At 40.6% G+C, this 18788-nt stretch overlaps 1 protein-coding gene across 2 annotated transcripts in view; it reads right to left on the bottom strand.

Moving 5' to 3' along the window:
• brpf1 (bromodomain and PHD finger containing, 1) overlaps positions 1-18788 on the bottom strand; it is a 51887-nt gene that overhangs the window by 23827 nt on the left and 9272 nt on the right. For both annotated transcript variants that reach the window (XM_072280880.1, XM_072280881.1), the window contains exons 3-6: positions 8396-8552; positions 6899-7030; positions 512-640; positions 77-389 (exon numbers count right to left, since the gene is read on the bottom strand). In XM_072280880.1, coding sequence (XP_072136981.1) covers positions 77-389; positions 512-640; positions 6899-7030; positions 8396-8552 — 731 coding nt within the window. The remainder of the gene's footprint in view (positions 1-76; positions 390-511; positions 641-6898; positions 7031-8395; positions 8553-18788) is intronic.

Below are 18788 nucleotides of genomic sequence, written 5' to 3'. Positions count from 1 at the left end.
TTACCAAAGCTGAACTTTCCCCAAGAAATTTTTAACTAATATACATTCATTGGTATAATTAATAAACTGCACCCACCTTCTTCCCAGAATAGTTGACCAGTGTCTTCTGGTGGCACTGGCTCCGGTACATGCATCCCTGTTTCATAATCAAAACTAATTTTCTCTGCTTGCTTACGAGCATATTTCAGTACTGCACCTCCTTGGTCTCTTAGCCTGATTGCTGCACGATAAAATATTGTATCCTTCGCATTGTACTGCAAGCAGTTGTTCACAATCAAATTAAAATCTTCCTCAAATTGGTCAAACGTCCGATATTGATAGCCTTCAAGTTGTTTTTTCATTGTTTGAAAGTCCATTGGCTTTTTAATGTGATCCAAATAATCTGGAACCTGATCGTAATTTATAATGAAAAATCGATCTTAAATTTCAGATAAAATCTTTTAACATTCAGAAGTTCAGAATTCGCTCAAACCAATATCACCAAATAGTAACTAGTCTTCAAGCAACATACCTCTTTTAAAGGCACAGGCTCACCAAAAATATTTCCTGTGTCTTTCTCCTGGAGCTGTTCTAGCGTCTTACGAAGGAGGATAAGGAAGGGAGTTAGCTGTAGTTCCATAGCAAATTGCTGTATCTTGAGCTGGGTTACAACCAAACAAGATAGATATCAATCAGAAATGGAATGTCCATGAATTAAATGGGTGAATCTTTTAATTCAAATGTACACTTACTACCTTTAAAAGCATGCAATACCTTTTATCCTGTAGTAGTAGTAGTACGCTATTTTCAACATCCTAATCAAAGGTTTCAAATTGCAATCTTACATCTCGCTCAAAATTGAAGCTAACATTGAGTCATTGAGTTATACACATGCAAACAGGCTTTTCAGCCCAACGGATCCATACTGACCAAGGTGGCCCATCTAAGCTAGTCCCATTTACCTGTGTTATCCCATAACCTTCTTCACAATTCCAGTACATGTACTTGTCCAACTGTCTTTTAAAAGCTACTGTTGTACATGCCTCAAGCTCTTTTTTCTAGCAGCTTACTCCACGTACACATCATCCTTTGTGTAATAAAGTTGTCCCTTCAATTCCTAATTTTCCCACTCTCACCTTAAAGGTTCTTGGCTCCCTCACCCTGACAAAAAGACTAAGTGCATTCACCCTATCTATGTCCCTAATAAGTTTATACGCTTTGGTAAGATCATCTCTCAGTCTCCTATGCTCCAAGTAATAAAGTCCTAGCCTGTCAAACTCTCCCTATAACTTAGTCCTTCAAGTCCTGGCCATATTATTGCATATTTTCTGTACATTTTTCCCGTTTAATAACATTTTTTTTCCATTGCAGGGTAACCAAAGCTGAATACAATACACCTAATACAGCCTCCTTAATATCCTGTGCAACTGCATCATGACCTCCCAACTTTTATAATCTACGCCCTTATCCATCACTCTGTCCACCTGTGATTCCACTTTCAGGAAACTATGTACTTTTACTTCAAGGTCCCTCTGGACTACAACATTCCCCAGTCTTGCTGTTCACAGTGAAATTTCCACCTGGATTTGATCTTCCATAATGAATCACGTTGAACTAATTCTAATTAAACTCTATTTCCCATACTCAGCTGATCAAGATCCCCCTATAATTTTTTGATAACCTTCTTCATTTTCCATTCACTATACCATATATTTTGGTGTCATCTGCCAACTTACTACCATGCTTCGTACATTTTTATCTAAATCCTTGATATAGATGTCAAACAAGAAGAAAGAGCAAATGCTAGTGATATCAGACCATCTGGCAGCATCTATGCAGAGAGAAACAGAGTTAATGTTTCAGGCCCATGACCTCTAATCAGAACATCTTCTCTGTTTCTCTTCAAAGACACTGCCCGTCCTGCTGAGTATTTCCAGCATTTTGTGTTTTAATGTCAAACTTCCAGCATTAGTGGGGTCTCGATTTTCAACCATATAATGAATGCCCACCTTCTTCCAAATTAGTTTATTCTTGCATCTTTGTAAAATAACTTAAACAATTTTAGTATAAGTACAGACTAATGTTCAATATATAAATGTATATTTTTCAATTCAGTGTCCCATGACAACATTTTAGAGTTTTCTGGTGTTTATCTTCATACTCTTGAAACAATTTTGTTTGCTTAACTATCCATACATGTTTTGAAAGTTTTCCTTAATAAATTATTCCACACTCCTACCTAATGCATACACCCCATTTCACGATTGAGAACAAAATGCTCTTTCATCAATGCCTACATACAACTTGGTACATACATTCATGTAGGTACAGGACTGATAAGGTAACAGACAGGCAGTTGTCTGAATGGAACACCAGCAGGTAAACTGGCATACAACAGATATATCTTCAGATTTTAAATTCAGAGCATGCCACATTAGCTACATTCAATGATATGATGATAGGACTGGGAGAATGCCTAACACAGGTCTTAAACTGACTATCTATGCAAGTACTTAATGTCCACTGAAGAACTGGTGATTAAAGTTTTAAAGTACATTTATTATCAAAGTACGTATAGAGAACGCAACTGAGATTCACTCTCCCACAGGCAGCCACGAAACACAGAAACACCATATGCACCTCATTCAAACAACAACAAACACCCATTGCAAAAAGAACAGATTGTGCAAATGGCATAAAGCAAGCGAACAGCACGTGGAGTATCAAAAATCAAACCAGTAATATTCACTTTAGTTCAGTTCACCACTGCGCTGCTTGCTAATGGCAGGTCACAAGGCAATTCTTTGCCAAAGCCCTCCAGTCCAAATCGATCGCCCCAATCAAACCGCTCAAAAAAGCAAAAAAGAGCAACCAGGATCCGGGAACATGTGCAGCATGCACCTCAAAGTTCGCCAAAATGAGTTAACTTTATTTAAGGAAAATACTTCACATCTACACAGCAAAGAGAAATATAAACATGTTCACTCTTTGGTTACCTGTGTCAATCTCACTTCCAAATGTTGTTCATTAGTCAACAATTTAAAGCAAGTGTTAATTAACGATACCAAATACCACCATTAGATGACACTCCCCTTGGACACAGTAGAAATTCTGAAGAATTCACTGTTTCTTCCTTGGATATCACAACAAAGCAATATAATTCAAAATTTACCATGAAAATTGCAGACAGAGCAACATAGAAGAGCAGCGAGTAGAAAATGCTAGATGACAACGATGATCAAACAATAATGCTGGATTGAAAGATGCATTTCCACACAGGATCCTCTGCCAACCAGTCATTTCAGCAAATTATCTGATACAAATGAGATCCACTACAAAATATAATTTACAGTGATTCTTATACAATTGTTGAGCCTTCCTTCACTACCATCTAATTCTAACAGTACATAACACGATTCATTTCTTACTCATTTAGCTCAGTTCGCCTTCCATTATTTTTTTTTTACAACTATTGCTTGTGGTAATTTTCCTTGTCAGTGGTCTCTCCCAGAAGGCAGTAAGATATAGGAGCAGAATTAGGCCATTCAGCCCAGCGAGTCTGCTCTCCCATCTCATCATGGCTAATCCCAAATCCCACTCAACCCCATACACCTGCCTTCTCGCCATATCCTTTGATGCACTGACCATCAGGAAACTATCAACTTTCGCTTTAAATATACCCACGGACTTGGCATCCACAGCTGTCTGTGACAGCGCATTCTACAGATTCAATGTACTCTAGCTACAAAGATTCTTCCTTACTTCTGTTCTAAAAGGTTACCCTCAATTTTGAGATCATGCTCACTAGTTCTGGATATCCCCACCAGCAGAAACATCCTCTCCACACCCTGCTTATCTAGTCCCTTCAAAATTTGGTTGGTTTCAATGAGATCCCCCCACATTCTTCTAAATTTCAGTGAGTACAGGCCCAAAGCTGCCAAAGCTGCCTCGTACATTAACCCTTTCATTCCTGGAATAATCCTCATGAACCTCCTCTGGACCCTCTCCAATGACAATACATCTTTCCTGAGATATGGGCCTAAAACTGTTGACAATACCCCATGTGCGCCCTGACTAGTGTCTAATAAAGCCTCAGCGTTATCTCCTTGCTTTTATATTCTATTCCACTTGAAATAGATGCCAACATTGCATTTCCTTCTTTATCACACTGAACCTATATATTAACCTTCTGGGAGTCTTGCACAAAGTCTTGCATCTCAGAAGTTCTAATTTTCTCCCCAGTCAGATAATAATCTGCACTATTGCTCCTTTTACCAAAATGTATTACATACATCTGCCACTTTTTTGCACATTCTTCCACTTTGTCTAAGCCTGCTGCAATTGCATTGCTTCCTCAGTACTACCTACTCCTCCACCTATCTTCGTATCATCTGCAAATTTTGCCACAAAGCCATCAATTCCATTAGCTAAATTACTGACAAACAACATGAAAAGTAGCAGTCCCAATACTGGCCCCGAGGAACAACATTAGTCACTGGCAGCTAGCCAGAAAAGGCCCCCTTTATTCCCACTCGATGCTTCCCATTTGTCCATCATTCCTCTATCCATGAAGTATCTTTCTTGTAACACCAAAGTTTATCTTATTAAGCAACCTCATCTGTGGCAACTTATCAAATGCCTTCTGAAAATCCAAGTAAATGACATCTACAGCCTCTCCTTTGTCCACCCTGTTTGTTACTTCTTCGAAGAACTCTAACAGAATGGTCAGGCAAGATTTCCGTTTACAGATTTCCCAACTGCTGAGGTTAGACTAACTGGCCTAGAATTTCCTTCCTTTTGCCTTCTTCCCTTCTTAAAGAGTGGAGTGGCATTTGCAATTTTCCAGTCCTCCAGGACTATGCCAGAATAAAGTGATTCTTGAAAGATCATGACCAATGCATCTGTTAGCTCTTCAGCAACCACTCTCAGGAGTTTGGAATGTAGTCCTTCTGGTCCATTATCCACCTTAAAACCTCTGAATTTGCCTAGCACTTTTTCCCCTTTGTAATAGCAATGGCACTCACTTCTGCTCCCTGACATTCACAGATCTCTGGCACACTGCTAGTGTCTTCCACAGTGAAGATCAATGCAAAGTACTCATTAAATTCATCTGCCATTTATTTGTCCCCCATTACTACTTCACCAGCATCATTTGCCAGTGGTCAAATATCAACTCTCACCTTCCTTTTACTTTTTATATAACTGAAAAGACTTTTAGTATCCTGCTTTAAATATTGGCTCATTTGCCCTCATATTTCATCTTTACCTTTCTTATAGCTTTTTATGTTGCCTTTTAAAAGCTTCCCAATCATCCAACTTCCCACTCCCTTTTGCTACCTTATATGCCCTTTCCTTGGCTTTTATGCAGTCCTTAACTTCCCTTGTCATCCATAGTTGCGTAGCCCTGCACTTGAGAACTACTTCTTCTGTGGGGCATATATATCCTGCGCCTTGTGAGCTATTCCCAGAACTTCAGCCACCTCTCTCTGCTGTCATCCTCACCAGTATCCTCCTCCAATCCACCTGGGCAAGCTCCTCTCTCATGCCTCTGTAATGCCCTTTATTCTATTGTGATACTAATACATGTGACGATGCTTCTCCTCTCAAAATGCAGTATGAATTCAATCAAATTATGATCATTGCCTCCTGAGGGTTTCGTTACGTTAAGCTTCCTATTCAACATCAAATCTAAAAAAGCCTTTCCTCTAGTAGGCTTAAGCTGCTCTAAAAAGCCATCTCATAGGCATTCAACAAATTCCCTCTCTTGTGATCGGACACCAATGCAATTTTCCCGATCCCCTTGCATATTGAAGTCCCCATTCCAATTGTGACATTACATGGCTTTTCCAACTCCCTTTGCAATCTCAACCCCATATTTGGAGGCCTAGATGATTCGCATAATTTTTTTTTAATCCTTGCAGTTTCTCAACTCCACCCACAAAGATTCAACATTCGCTGACTCTAGGTCACCTCTTTCTAAAGATGCAATTCCATCTGTTACTAACAGAGTCACACCACCACCTATGTCTTTCTGCCTGACTATTGATACAAAGTATATCCTTTGACGATAAACTCCCAACTATGGACTTCTTTCAGCCACAACTAAGTGAGCCCACAATGGCACACCAGCCAATCTCTAATCGCACCACAAGTTCATCCACCTTATTCCAAATGCTCCCATCTGTCCAACAATCTCTTTGACCACTACTACCAGAGAGGAGCTAGTGTAGTGCAAGGACAAAGACTGTTAGGATGAGAAACAACTTCCTCCTCTCCAGGCCATAAGATTACTGAACTCCCTGCCACCACCCAGGTGGCATCACTTATGAAGCGCCAGTAGCATGATATTGTTTACTTTTAGATTGTATTGTATATGCGCCTTACTATTTGTTAATTTATTGTGGTAAGATTACTTTATACATTTGTACACCTTGGTCCAGAGGAACATTGCTTTGCTTGGTGGTAGACATGTGTATGATTGAATGACAATAAACTGAACTTGAGCTTGGTCCCTATGTTCACCACTTTGGGCAAAGAAATATTCCTCAATTTCACACTCAATTAATTTTGTATTTTGCACCTTTCATATATAGCCTTTGGTACAGGTCTGCTCCGCAACTTTGCCTGCTCCTGTCTTTTCAAAACCATCTCTTTCAGCCTTCACTTTTAGAAGGAAGAGGCTTAGTCTATTCGGCCTTTCATTGATAAACACATCTTTGTAGTACTCAGACATTAGCAGCATTATACAGGATTCAGCAGGAGTCCACAAATCGACAGTTGACCCATTTTGAAACTGGGTGTGTAATCTGTGAACATGCAGATAATTTTAAATTCAAAATGAAACTAATCACACAGCACAATAGCTGAAATATACAATCCAGTGGCAGGTTTTAAAATGAAATTTCAAGAGTTGTCTAACCTCCTCGCGCTTTAGCTTTTCCCTTTTCCGAATTAGCTCCACCAGGAGCCGTGCTCTTTCTAAGTCATGCCGTAGTCGCTGCCATGATTTCAGCTGCTCTTTTAGTGCACAATTTTTCTCCTCTGATTCTCTCTAAAATTAAAAAGAAAGATGTTTTAAATGCTTTCTCATTTCTTGTTTAAGCAAACAAATGGATAAGTATATCACAAAGTTGGTTTTCAGCATACTTTAATTGTTGTGGTAGTGATCCTCATCAAATGAGGGAAGGGGCAGTGAGAAGAGTTAAGCATGGGTATTTCCATAAGATGAAGGATTTGAAATATGGACACTTCTTTCCATAAATGCTGCCTGACCTGCTGAGTTCCTTCAGCATTTTGTATGTGTTACCCTGAATTTCCAGAATCTGCAGAATCACTTGTGTTTATCATTTCCATATGAATTGTTACCGGTTTTGCAATAGGGTTCAGAGGAAGATGATCGAAATCTATATTTGTTCTAAATTAGCATCAAACTTTTTGTTTGTTAACATAATATTACAAATAACAAGTATAATGGATTCTGGTTAATTGGGCTATTGGTTAATCAGGGCAGCCACTTAAAGAAAAAAATCTAATTGAGAAAATAGCCAGGATTCCCTTTGTTGATTTGGGACAGTATGCCACTTAATTCGGACAAGAGACTGTTGCCGGCAGTTTCTAACTAGTGTCAGTCACGTGCACTTGTGTAGATGTTAAGACACTGCGCTTAAAGCAATCAATTTTTAAATAGTGTCAGTTGCATAAGCTTGTGTTCAAAAAGCAGTGATTTTTGTCACTGATGGTTGGCGAGAAATAAGCAGTAAGACAATTCAGAATTATTTGCTCACTGCAGTTTCAAGCATTCAAGCTTGGAGATGCCAGAAACGGCCAGGGGTGAAAATGAAATGATTTCACTATTTCAACAAATTAGGCACAATAAAGAATTTGAAGATATTGACAATCATCTTGAATGTTAATATGAAAATAAAGATTTGGGGGATGCAATCTTCGAAAGCATTGTACGAAAGTTGTCCATTATCTGCAATAGGTGGCTGCGCTGATTTTGTTCAATTTCAGTCAATCAAAAGAACGTGGCAGTGTACACTGATGAATTCCTCCATCGATAACTATTAGGAATTAATACAGTCTTATAGCACTGTAGTAATATTGAGAGTGTTCTAATTTGTTCTGTATTTCATTTAATTACATAAGTTTTACTCTGTTAAACAGTTGTCTGTCTTTTTTACATTTTTTTAACTATTTCCAAGAAACTTCAGCTAATTGAGGCATCTACTTAACTGGGCCAAAATGTACTGGTCCCGATTAACCAGAATCCACTGTAGCACATTATCAACTCAAGGTGCAAGACTGGCAAGATAGTTTGTCCAGTTTATTAGGTCCTTATTCTATTTTTTAAACTGTCAGTACCAGACAACAACCACATGTTGTTGCTGCTTATGTACATAAAGGCTAGGCATACCTGTTCTGCATTCCGTTGAGACTGCAAATGGGACTGTAATCGCCGAAGGAGTGGAACACCATTTCTGGACTGTCGCTTTAAAGTCCAATAGCTATGAAGTCGCTGCATGAATTGGCTCTTACGTTGAATTGATAGTTGACCTGTTATCTTGCTTAATCTAAAAATAAGGATCAAGATGTAATGTAATTTATTTCTATTAGTAATGACATCCTGCATAAGATATAGTATTATAATTTTTACATAATATCAGTGAGATGTGATCATAAAGTAAGTATACTCGTTTTGACTAGATTGCCAAAAGAATAGATATGAAATTTCAGGGTGCATATCTTGTGCTGCCTTGAGCATGAAGCTGAGCTAACTACTGATAAGATTCACCATTCTCAAAGGAAGATTATTTCACACAAATTCAAAATCTCATCACAGATACTGGGAAATTCATATTCAATTAAGTGTTTCTGAAATTCAAAATGCTGGTTTCAGAAATGGCAACAATGAAACTAAAATGTTGTGCAATTTACCAATGCCCTTCCATCCAGTTTGGCTTATGTGCGACGCCTGACCCCCAATATGGTTAACTCTAATGCTTCCTCAGATCTCCGACAATTCAGAACCTCAACCTGAAGACCAGACCTATCGTTTTCCAGAACTACCTTGAAACTAGTGGCGTTATGATCACTAGATACAAAGTGTTCCCCTACACAAGCTCTGTCACCTGCCCTTTCTCATTCCCTAATAGTGCGATACTAGATTTCCTATCTTTAATTGGGACCTCCATGTACTGATTAAGGAAACTTTTCTTAACAAGCTCTTTCCCATCTAACCCTTTTACAATATGGGAACCCCAGGCAGTATGTGGAAGGTTAAAATCACCTATCACAACCTAATGTTTCTTGCAATGGTCTGCAACCCCTCTACAAAGTTGCTCCTCTAAATCCTGCAGACTGTGGGTGGTGATTAACGTGGTCATACCTTTCTTACTCCTCAATTTTACCTATAAAGTATTAAATGAGCTTTTCAGTCTGTGCTGACTGAGCACCGCTGTGACATTTTCCCTGACTAGTAATGCCACCCCTCTCTCTTTAATCCGTCTCGCTCTATCACGTCTAAAGCAACAGAACGATGGAACATTGAGCTGCCAGTATTGTCCCTCCTACAACCAGGTCTCACTAATGGTTACAATGCCTTAATCCCACGTGATGATCCATGTCCTAAACCCATCCACCTTTCCCACAGCATTCCTTGCATTGAAATATGCACAGCTCAGAACATTAGTCCCACCATGCTCAATGTATGGATTCCTGACCTTGCATGTAGGCTTAACAACATCCTTCTCCACAACCATTCTATCTGCTCTAGCACTCTGGCTCCCATTCCTCTGCAACTCTAGTTTAAACCCATGCCCACCATCCCCCACAGCACTAGCAAAAACTTTCCTGCTATTATTCCCCCCTCCAGTTCAGCTGCAAACCGTACCCTCTGTACGGTTCCCACCTTCCCTGAAAGAGAGCCCAGTGATCCAAAATCCTGCAGTCCTCCCTCCTGCACCCATTCTTTAGCCACATATTAAATAGTATGATATTCTGATTTGTGGCCTCAGTCACTCGTGGCACAGGTAGCAATCCTGAGAACGGAACCCTGGAGGTTCTGAGCTTTAACTAACTCCCTGAATTCACTTTGCAGGACCTTATCATCCATCCTACCCCTGACATTGGTACCAATGTGGCCCACAACCTCTGATTGCACACTCTCGCACTTAAGAATGCTGTAGACTTGATCCAAGATGTCCATGATTCTGGCACCCAGGAGGAACTTAACATCCACAGAACTTCCCTTCTACTCCCCTATCACTACAGCTCACCTCTTCTCTCGCCTTCCCTTCAGAGCCACAGAGCCAGACACAGTACCAAAGACCTGATCACTGTGGCTTTCTGCTGCCAGGTCATCCCTACACCCGCAAACAGTATCCCAAAGTGGTATACCTGTTGTACCTGTTGAGGGGAACAGCCACAGGGATACTTTGCACTGATTGCCTATTTCCTTTCCCTTCCTGTTGGTCACCTGTGTCCTGAGCATTGGGTGTAACTAACTTCCTTATGTGCTGTCTATCACCAGAGCTCACCCAACTCCAACTCTTAACATGGACTGTTTGAAACTGTAGCTGGATGCAATTTTATAGGTATAGTTGTCAGGGATAATGGAGGTCTACCTGCCTTCCCACATCCTGCAAGAGGTGCATTCCAGTATCTTGTCTGGCACCCCCACTGCACTAATTGTGCAATAAGAAAGAAAAAATAACAAAAAAAATCTAGCTATGACCTGTATCTTTCCTAAGCCTTGATGAGCTAAAGCTTCAACTCTCCACTCGAAAACTGCCCCCTTCCCCACACAACGGCTGCTCGGCTTATATCTAACTTCTTTTTATTGGTCCTTGCCAAGTGCTTAATTATGCCCAGTCCAATGTCTCCTCAGGAACTGTGGCACGCAAAATGTGCCGACGGCCCCCTCTCGCTTTTAAAGTCTCTCTCCCTCTATGCAATCCAGGGACTCGTCAGGACTATGGCGCGCTTTCTGGACTAAACAGAGATTACAACAATTTTGTTATTCCTTTTGCTGCATCCCATTATCTCTTTTATCACTTAATTTCTTGTCCCATCTATCCTATTCAGCACTTTCTTTTGCCCCTCATCCTCCCTCCCCTTTGATTCTTAAAGCTTGGTATATCTCTATTTCTCATGTTGATGTAAAGTTGTAAAGTTGAAACATTAATTCAACAGACTACTTGACCTAGCATTTCATCACCTGTTAAACTATGTTTTCTCTAAAAAGAATATTTTAAGGTTTCCTCCTCACCTAGGTGATGTTGGATTCAATATTTCAAACCTATTTCTTGTAGTGTTTACATTAATGAACACAGCACATATACTTAAGGGTAAACAATGAAAATTTCCTGAAATCTTATGGCACTTCCCATTCCATACAATTTCTGGCAATTAATAGAGAATCTATCTTCTGCAATTATGTCCTTTTTGATTGAAATATCACTGGAAGAACCTTTGAGTAAATTGTCACAATTGAAACCTGACAACCTTGTGCTTCAGCTTCTACATTACAATTTACTATCGAAGCTAGCTTTTGCCAATAGTACAAGCTCTGTATCCCTCTTCTTCATAGCTTTTCTTTCTGGCATATTTTAATATCAAACCCATCACCAAAAACTTTTTACCAAATACTAATGTAAATATCATAGCACAGATAATTACAGCCAATAGAATCTGTGGTTCAGTGAGAAGCTCACCATCATCTTCTAGGGTAGAGGTGGTGAACCTATGGCATGCCTGCCCAAGTTGGCACTTGCAAAAATGTTGTTGCCATGCACGTGCAGTGATGCCCTTCAAGTCTTTAAACCCCACTCGTAATAAAAAGATGCATAATGATTATCTTAACTGCGAAATGAAGCAGCAAATGATGTTTTACAACTCAGTAGCAGTGAGATGTTTATACAGAAAACGTCTCATGCAAGCTCGGTGCCAGCTGGATGGTTGCGAGAACACACAATGTTGCATGATACGTTCTGACATCCTCGCAAACCTGATGTACACGTCAGTATTTGGATACTAAACTGTTACTATAACAATACCAAAACTGCAAAGGTTAAGAGGAGAAGGCAGGAGAATGGGGGCTGAGAGGGATAACAAATCAGGAATGATTGAATGGCAGAGCAGACTTGATGGGTCAAGTAACCAAGTCCTGCTCCTATGTCTTATTTAGAAATGATGTTATTTTTCAAATGTTTTTAAAAGATTAATATTAATAATTCTAACAGGTTTTCTAAAGGCTTCATTTATTTCAATCTCTATTATACTTTCATTAATAGTAAAACAATGAATGCAGGTCCACAATCCGTTATCCGAAATTCTGAAATCCAAAAAGCTCCGAAAACCAAAGCTTTTTTCGCCAACAGCTGACATCACTCAGGCTGACAGGGTAGCACTAGCAGAGGCCGCCAGACGTCAGTTGTGGCTCAGCGCTCGTACTGGTTACACGTGCATTTGCTGTTCGCTGATATTTTGTATTCACTGTTGACTTTGAGAAGATGACGGCATGACGCAACTCACAGCAGCCACTCCAGTGGTGATGTCTGTTATTTGTCAAGTAGGGTGCTGAGCACAATCCTGATTTGATGGAGACAGACGTGAGAGCATGGAGGAACATCTGGTGAAACTTCTGAAATGCCTGCTTCGCTGCTGCTATTACTGTGTGGTCCAGAATCTCCGGAGGGGTAGGCCCCAAGTCCTCGGCGGCCGGGTTCAAAAAGGTTCACAACACCTATTCTAAGGGCAACTACACTGGCTGATTAAAGCACTAGAACTATTTGCATACACACTCGGAGAACATATTTCACCGAAAGACTTAAGGGTCATAGTAAGAGGCCCAATTCTCATTTTATTCAGAGCAACTCTAGAATGAAAAACTCAAAAACAAAAATTAGCAACATCACTATAAGAAAAGTGTACAAGAAGTTTCATCTTTAACCATGCTGACATTAAATGCCAAATGGACAATAAAATCTGGCTGACTGTCAGAAATCGCGTCATTGTGCAAAAATGTCAATGTGTGGTGGCCACTACACTACTATTCATTTTAACATACTCAATCTTTCACCTTCATACTTCTTTTCACTCTTTCTCATCCTGGTTACTCGTGTCTTCTGTTCACAGTTCAGTTTGTCTCCAAAAGAATACAACCTAGTTGTTCAGATTTGAGGTTAAAACTATAAGCCACATCTACATAGAGATCACAGCATGAATCATTTTATGACCAAAAGTTAAGTCTTTAGTTAAGTCTTAAGTTAAGACCAAAAGTAATACTGCACTAAATCTTAGCAAGGGTACTTGAGCCTTTCAAACCATTTTCCTTCTTCTCCAGCCCCTCACCTTTCCCACTTAAATGGCATCATCTAATCACCTTCTAGCTAGTCCTCGTTCCCCTCCCAGAACCTTTTTATTCTGGCATCTTTCCCCTTCCTTTCCTGAAGAAGGGTCTTGGCCCAAAATGTCAACTGTTCATTCACTTCCATAGATGCTGCCTGATCTGCTGAGTTCCTTCAGTATTTTCTGTGCATTGGTCTGGATTTCCAGCATCTGCAGAATTTCATGTGCGTATTTTCTTTTGTGTTCTCCAAGTATTGTTAAGATCTAACGTACAGCTAGTAAAGGCAAAAGGCCCATAGTAACTGGCCGTTTAGCCACTCAAAGCCTTTCTACTGGAACATGCATAATTGTGACAAGTTTTATATGTCTAGTTAGCAAATAATCAATCTCAGATTTAAAATGGAAAAGAAAGCTTACTGGCCATTTGCAGAAAATAGGCCTAAATGTTTACATGCTCTGGAGCCAACAATGCTTTTCTAATGCAGCATTAGAAGGGAAGGTTTTGATTTTTGGACTGCCCCCAGTCCAAGATTCTGAGATCTGTGGTATCAGTTCCCTCAATGTTTTGGAAAGTTCAATCAAATCACCAATTAATCTTCTTAGTTACAAAGAACAGAGCACTTAATCCTCTCATAATTTAACATAAATTCAAGGCACAATTTCAAGGCTACATTATCTCTAATGTCAAAGTACGTCTTCCTTATGTGTGGTGTCCATTACTCCTCAGAATATCTCCAAAAATGGACTGAGTTAGACTTGGTATGTAAAAAGGTACAAGAGATTAATGTAACCACAGAATTGACTTAATGAATACCAGGGCTCAGATGTAGAGGATCCTATTTTGCTATACCAAGCTGATTTAATATTTCACAAATCCAAGAAATACAATGTACGAATAACAACTGCCTGCAGTACAGCATCATTGGATTCACTTCTTTCAAAAAGAAAAACACTTACTTAAGTTTGTTATTTTGCTGTATTTCACTGACTTTTACTCATCAATTTTCCTATGAGCGTTATCAACCTACCCCTTCTTACCAGAATCAGAATCAAGTTGATTATCACTGGCATATGTCATGAAATTTAACTTAACAGCAGCAGTTCAACACAATACATAAATAGAAGAGGAAAAAATATAATAAATAGATCAATCAATTACAGTATACGTATGTCAAAAAGATTAAAAATCATGCAACAGAAATAATATATAGTAAAAGAGTGAGATAGCTGTCACGGGTTCAATGTCCATTCAGGAATCGGATGGCAGAGGGGAAGAAGCTGTTCCTGAATTGCTGAGTGTGTGCCTTCGGGCTTCTGTACCTCCTACCTGATGGTAATAGCGAGAAAGGGGCATGTCCTGGGTGCTGGGGGGTCCTTAATAATGGAAACTACCTTTCTGAGACATCATATGTCAAAACAAAACTTGGATACCGTCAAACCTTGAATTATAACACCATAAGACACAGGAGCTGAATTGGGCCATTTGGTTCATCGAGTTTATTCCACCATTCGTTCATGGCTGATTTACTATCCCTTTCAAATCATTCTCCTGCCTTCTCCCCATAACCTTTAATGCCCTTACTCCTCAAGAACCTATCAAACTCCACTTCAAATATACCTAATAACTTGGCATCCATGGCTTTCTCTAGCAATGAATTCCACAGATTCACCACTTTCTGGCTAAAGAAATTCCTCCTCATCTCTAATCATATCTACGGCTATGCCCACTGGTCCTAGACTCCCCACTGTAGGAGATATTCTCTCTACATCCACTATCTAGGCATTTCAATATTCAATATGGAGATTAACCCACAATTACAACATTTTGACAATTACTTCTTTTTCCCCACTGTGTATTTTTTTAAAGTCAGTCTCACAAGAGAATCTTTTATAATGTTCAAGTATATGTCACACTTCAGGTTAGAAAGTGGAAAACAGCCGCACATAAACTGGATAAATGAAATGCCACTAATCGCCAAGGCTAACTGTTGCGGATAATTAATCACTTTGGATGAGACTGAGTGTTTCGTACTCCAAGAAAGACTGCACTTCTTTTATTCCTTTCAGGAAATAAAAGATCTTCCATTAAAATATGTGTTTTTAAAATTGTTACAAAGATAATGATTGGAAGCCAAATGGATTTTTCACCTTTTTGAAAGTAACAAGCACCATGAGTTGCAGGTAGAACAACAAAGCAAAGTTATTAGATGAGTATAGAGTGTTAGATCACTGATGAGCTAAAATTTCACAGTATTCTGCAACAGCAACACACACAAGATGCTGGTGAACACAGCAGGCCAGGCAGCATCTCTAGGAAGAGGTACCGTTGACGTTTCGGGCCGAGACCCTTCGTCAGGACTAACTGAAAGAAGAGATAGTAAGAGATTTGAAAGTGGGAGGGGTAGGGGGAGATCCGAAATGATAGAAGACAGGAGGGGGAGGGATGAGCCAATAGCTGGAAAGTTGATTAGCAAAAGGGATACGAGGCTGGAGGAGTGAGAGGATCATGGGACGGGAGGCCTAGGGAGAAAGAAAGGGGGAGGGGAGCCCAGAGGATGGGCAAGGAGTTATAGTGAGAGGGGCAGAGGAAGGGAGGGGGGAGGGGGGAGGGGGGAGCGGGGGAGGGATTGGATACGAATGGTTCTGCAACAGGTTTATTCTTTCCATATGGACATGAGCTTGTGCACTCCCACTGTGTTTAACTGTCTCCTCAACAATTTTTTTTCTGCTTACTTATGGAGGATTACACAGCACATTCATTAGATTATTCTAATCCAAAGCATAGGGAGGAACTGTATGTGATGAAACAAGAGAAAGTTGCAAACTAATTAAGCAAGATGCATGCAGCAACATGATTAGGAAATACGTGGCTAAATGATTTACTAAAAGCTGTATTCATTTTCTTAAGGTAAAAAAACACACTCAATCTAATTGAAAGCAGCCAAATAATGAACTCACAATCATAAACTTCCAAATAACAGAGCGTTAAATGAAATTCTAGGCCTCACTCTTCCACTAGCTACAAACCAGTATCATCATAGAGCACCATACAATATGCTCTAATTGGGCACCATTGTAAACACAGCAGTTAGCACAAGCAACACTTCTGCAGCTCAGGGCATCGGAGTTCAGAGTTCAATTCCAACATCATCTGTGAGAAGTCTGTACGTCATCCCGATGGAATGTATGGCTTTCTCCTGGGTGCTCCAGTTTCTTCTCATAATGCTTAGTAGGCTAATAGGACATAGTGAATTGTCCCATGAGTGTAGATCTGGGGTTGCTGTGTACAGTGAATTGTCCCATGGGGTTAGATTTGGGGTTGCTGTGTACAGTGAATTGTCCCATGGGTTTAGATCTGGGGTTGCTGTGTACAGTGAATTGTCCCATGGGGTTAGATTTGGGGTTGCTGTGTACAGTGAATTGTCCCATGGGTTTAGATCTGGGGTTGCTGTGTACAGTGAATTTTCCCATGGGTTTAGATCTGGGATTGCTGTGTATAGTGAATTATCCCCTGGGTTTAGATCTGGGGTTGCTGTGTGTAGTGAATTGTCCCACGGGTTTAGATCTGGGGTTGCTGTGTGTAGTGAATTGTCCCATGGGTTTAGATCTGGGGTTGCTGTGTGTAGTGAATTGTCCCATGGGTTTAGATCTGGGGTTGCTGTGTTTAGTGAATTGTCCCATGGGTTTAGATCTGGGGTTGCTGTGTGTAGTGAATTGTCCCATGGGTTTAGATCTGGGGTTGCTGTGTGTAGTGAGTTGTCCCATGGGTTTAGATCTGGGGTTGCTGTGTGTAGTGAATTGTCCCAGGGGTTTAGATCTGGGGTTGCTGTGTGTAGTGAATTGTCCCATGGGTTTAGATCTGGGGTTACTGTGTGTAGTGAATTGTCCCATGGGTTTAGATCTGGGGTTGCTGTATGTAGTGAATTGTCCCATGGGTTTAGATCTGGGGTTGCTGTGTGTAGTGAATTGTTCCATGGGGATTAGATCTGGGGTTGCTGTGTGTAGTGAATTGTCCCTTGGGTTTAGATCTGGGGTTGCTGTGTGTAGTGAATTGTCCCATGGGGTTAGATCTGGGGTTGCTGTGTACAGTGAATTGTCCCATGGGTTTAGATCTGGGGTTGCTGTGTACAGTGAATTGTCCCATGGGGTTAGATCTGGGGTTGCTGTGTACAGTGAATTGTCCCTTGGGTTTAGATCTGGGGTTGCTGTGTACAGTGAATTGTCCCATGGGGTTAGATCTGGGGTTGCTGTGTACAGTGAATTGTCCCATGGGTTTAGATCTGGGGTTGCTGTGTGTAGTGAATTGTCCCATGGGTTTAGATCTGGGGTTGCTGTGTACAGTGAATTGTCCCTTGGGTTTAGATCTGGGATTGCTGTGTATAGTGAATTATCCCATGGGTTTAGATCTGGGGTTGCTGTGTGTAGTGAATTGTCCCATGGGTTTAGATCTGGGGTTGCTGTGTGTAGTGAATTGTCCCATGGGTTTAGATCTGGGGTTGCTGTGTGTAGTGAGTTGTCCCATGGGTTTAGATCTGGGGTTGCTGTGTGTAGTGAATTGTCCCAGGGGTTTAGATCTGGGGTTGCTGTGTGTAGTGAATTGTCCCATGGGTTTAGATCTGGGGTTGCTGTGTGTAGTGAATTGTTCCATGGGGATTAGATCTGGGGTTGCTGTGTGTAGTGAATTGTCCCAGGGGTTTAGATCTGGGGTTACTGTGTGTAGTGAATTGTCCCATGGGTTTAGATTTGGGGTTGCTGTGTGTAGTGAATTGTCCCATGGGTTTAGATCTGGGGTTGCTGTGTGTAGTGAATTGTTCCATGGGGTTTAGATCTGGGGTTGCTGTGTGTAGTGAATTGTCCCTTGGGTTTAGATCTGGGGTTGCTGTGTACAGTGAATTGTCCCATGGGTTTAGATCTGGGGTTGCTGTGTACAGTGAATTGTCCCATGGGGTTAGATCTGGGGTTGCTGTGTACAGTGAATTGTCCCTTGGGTTTAGATCTGGGGTTGTTGTGCATTGTGAATTGTTCCATGTGTTTAGATCTGGGGTTGCTGTGTGTAGTGAATTGTCCCTTGGGTTTAGATCTGGGGTTGCTGTGTACAGTGAATTGTCCCTTGGGTTTAGATCTGGGGTTGCTGTGTACAGTGAATTGTCCCATGGGTTTAGATCTGGGGTTGCTGTGTACAGTGAATTGTCCCATGGGTTTAGATCTGGGATTGCTGTGTATAGTGAATTATCCCTTGGGTTTAGATCTGGGGTTGCTGTGTGTAGTGAATTGTCCCATGGGTTTAGATCTGGGGTTGCTGTGTGTAGTGAATTGTCCCATGGGTTTAGATCTGGGGTTGCTGTGTGTAGTGAATTGTCCCATGGGTTTAGATCTGGGGTTGCTGTGTTTAGTGAATTGTCCCATGGGTTTAGATCTGGGGTTGCTGTGTGTAGTGAATTGTCCCATGGGTTTAGATC

Source organism: Mobula birostris, chromosome 16, assembly GCF_030028105.1.
Source record: "Mobula birostris isolate sMobBir1 chromosome 16, sMobBir1.hap1, whole genome shotgun sequence".
In the NCBI taxonomy this organism is placed as follows: domain Eukaryota; kingdom Metazoa; phylum Chordata; class Chondrichthyes; order Myliobatiformes; family Myliobatidae; genus Mobula; species Mobula birostris.
Note: the sequence above shows the minus strand (reverse complement) of the source record. Positions and strands in the feature narration are given on the sequence as shown.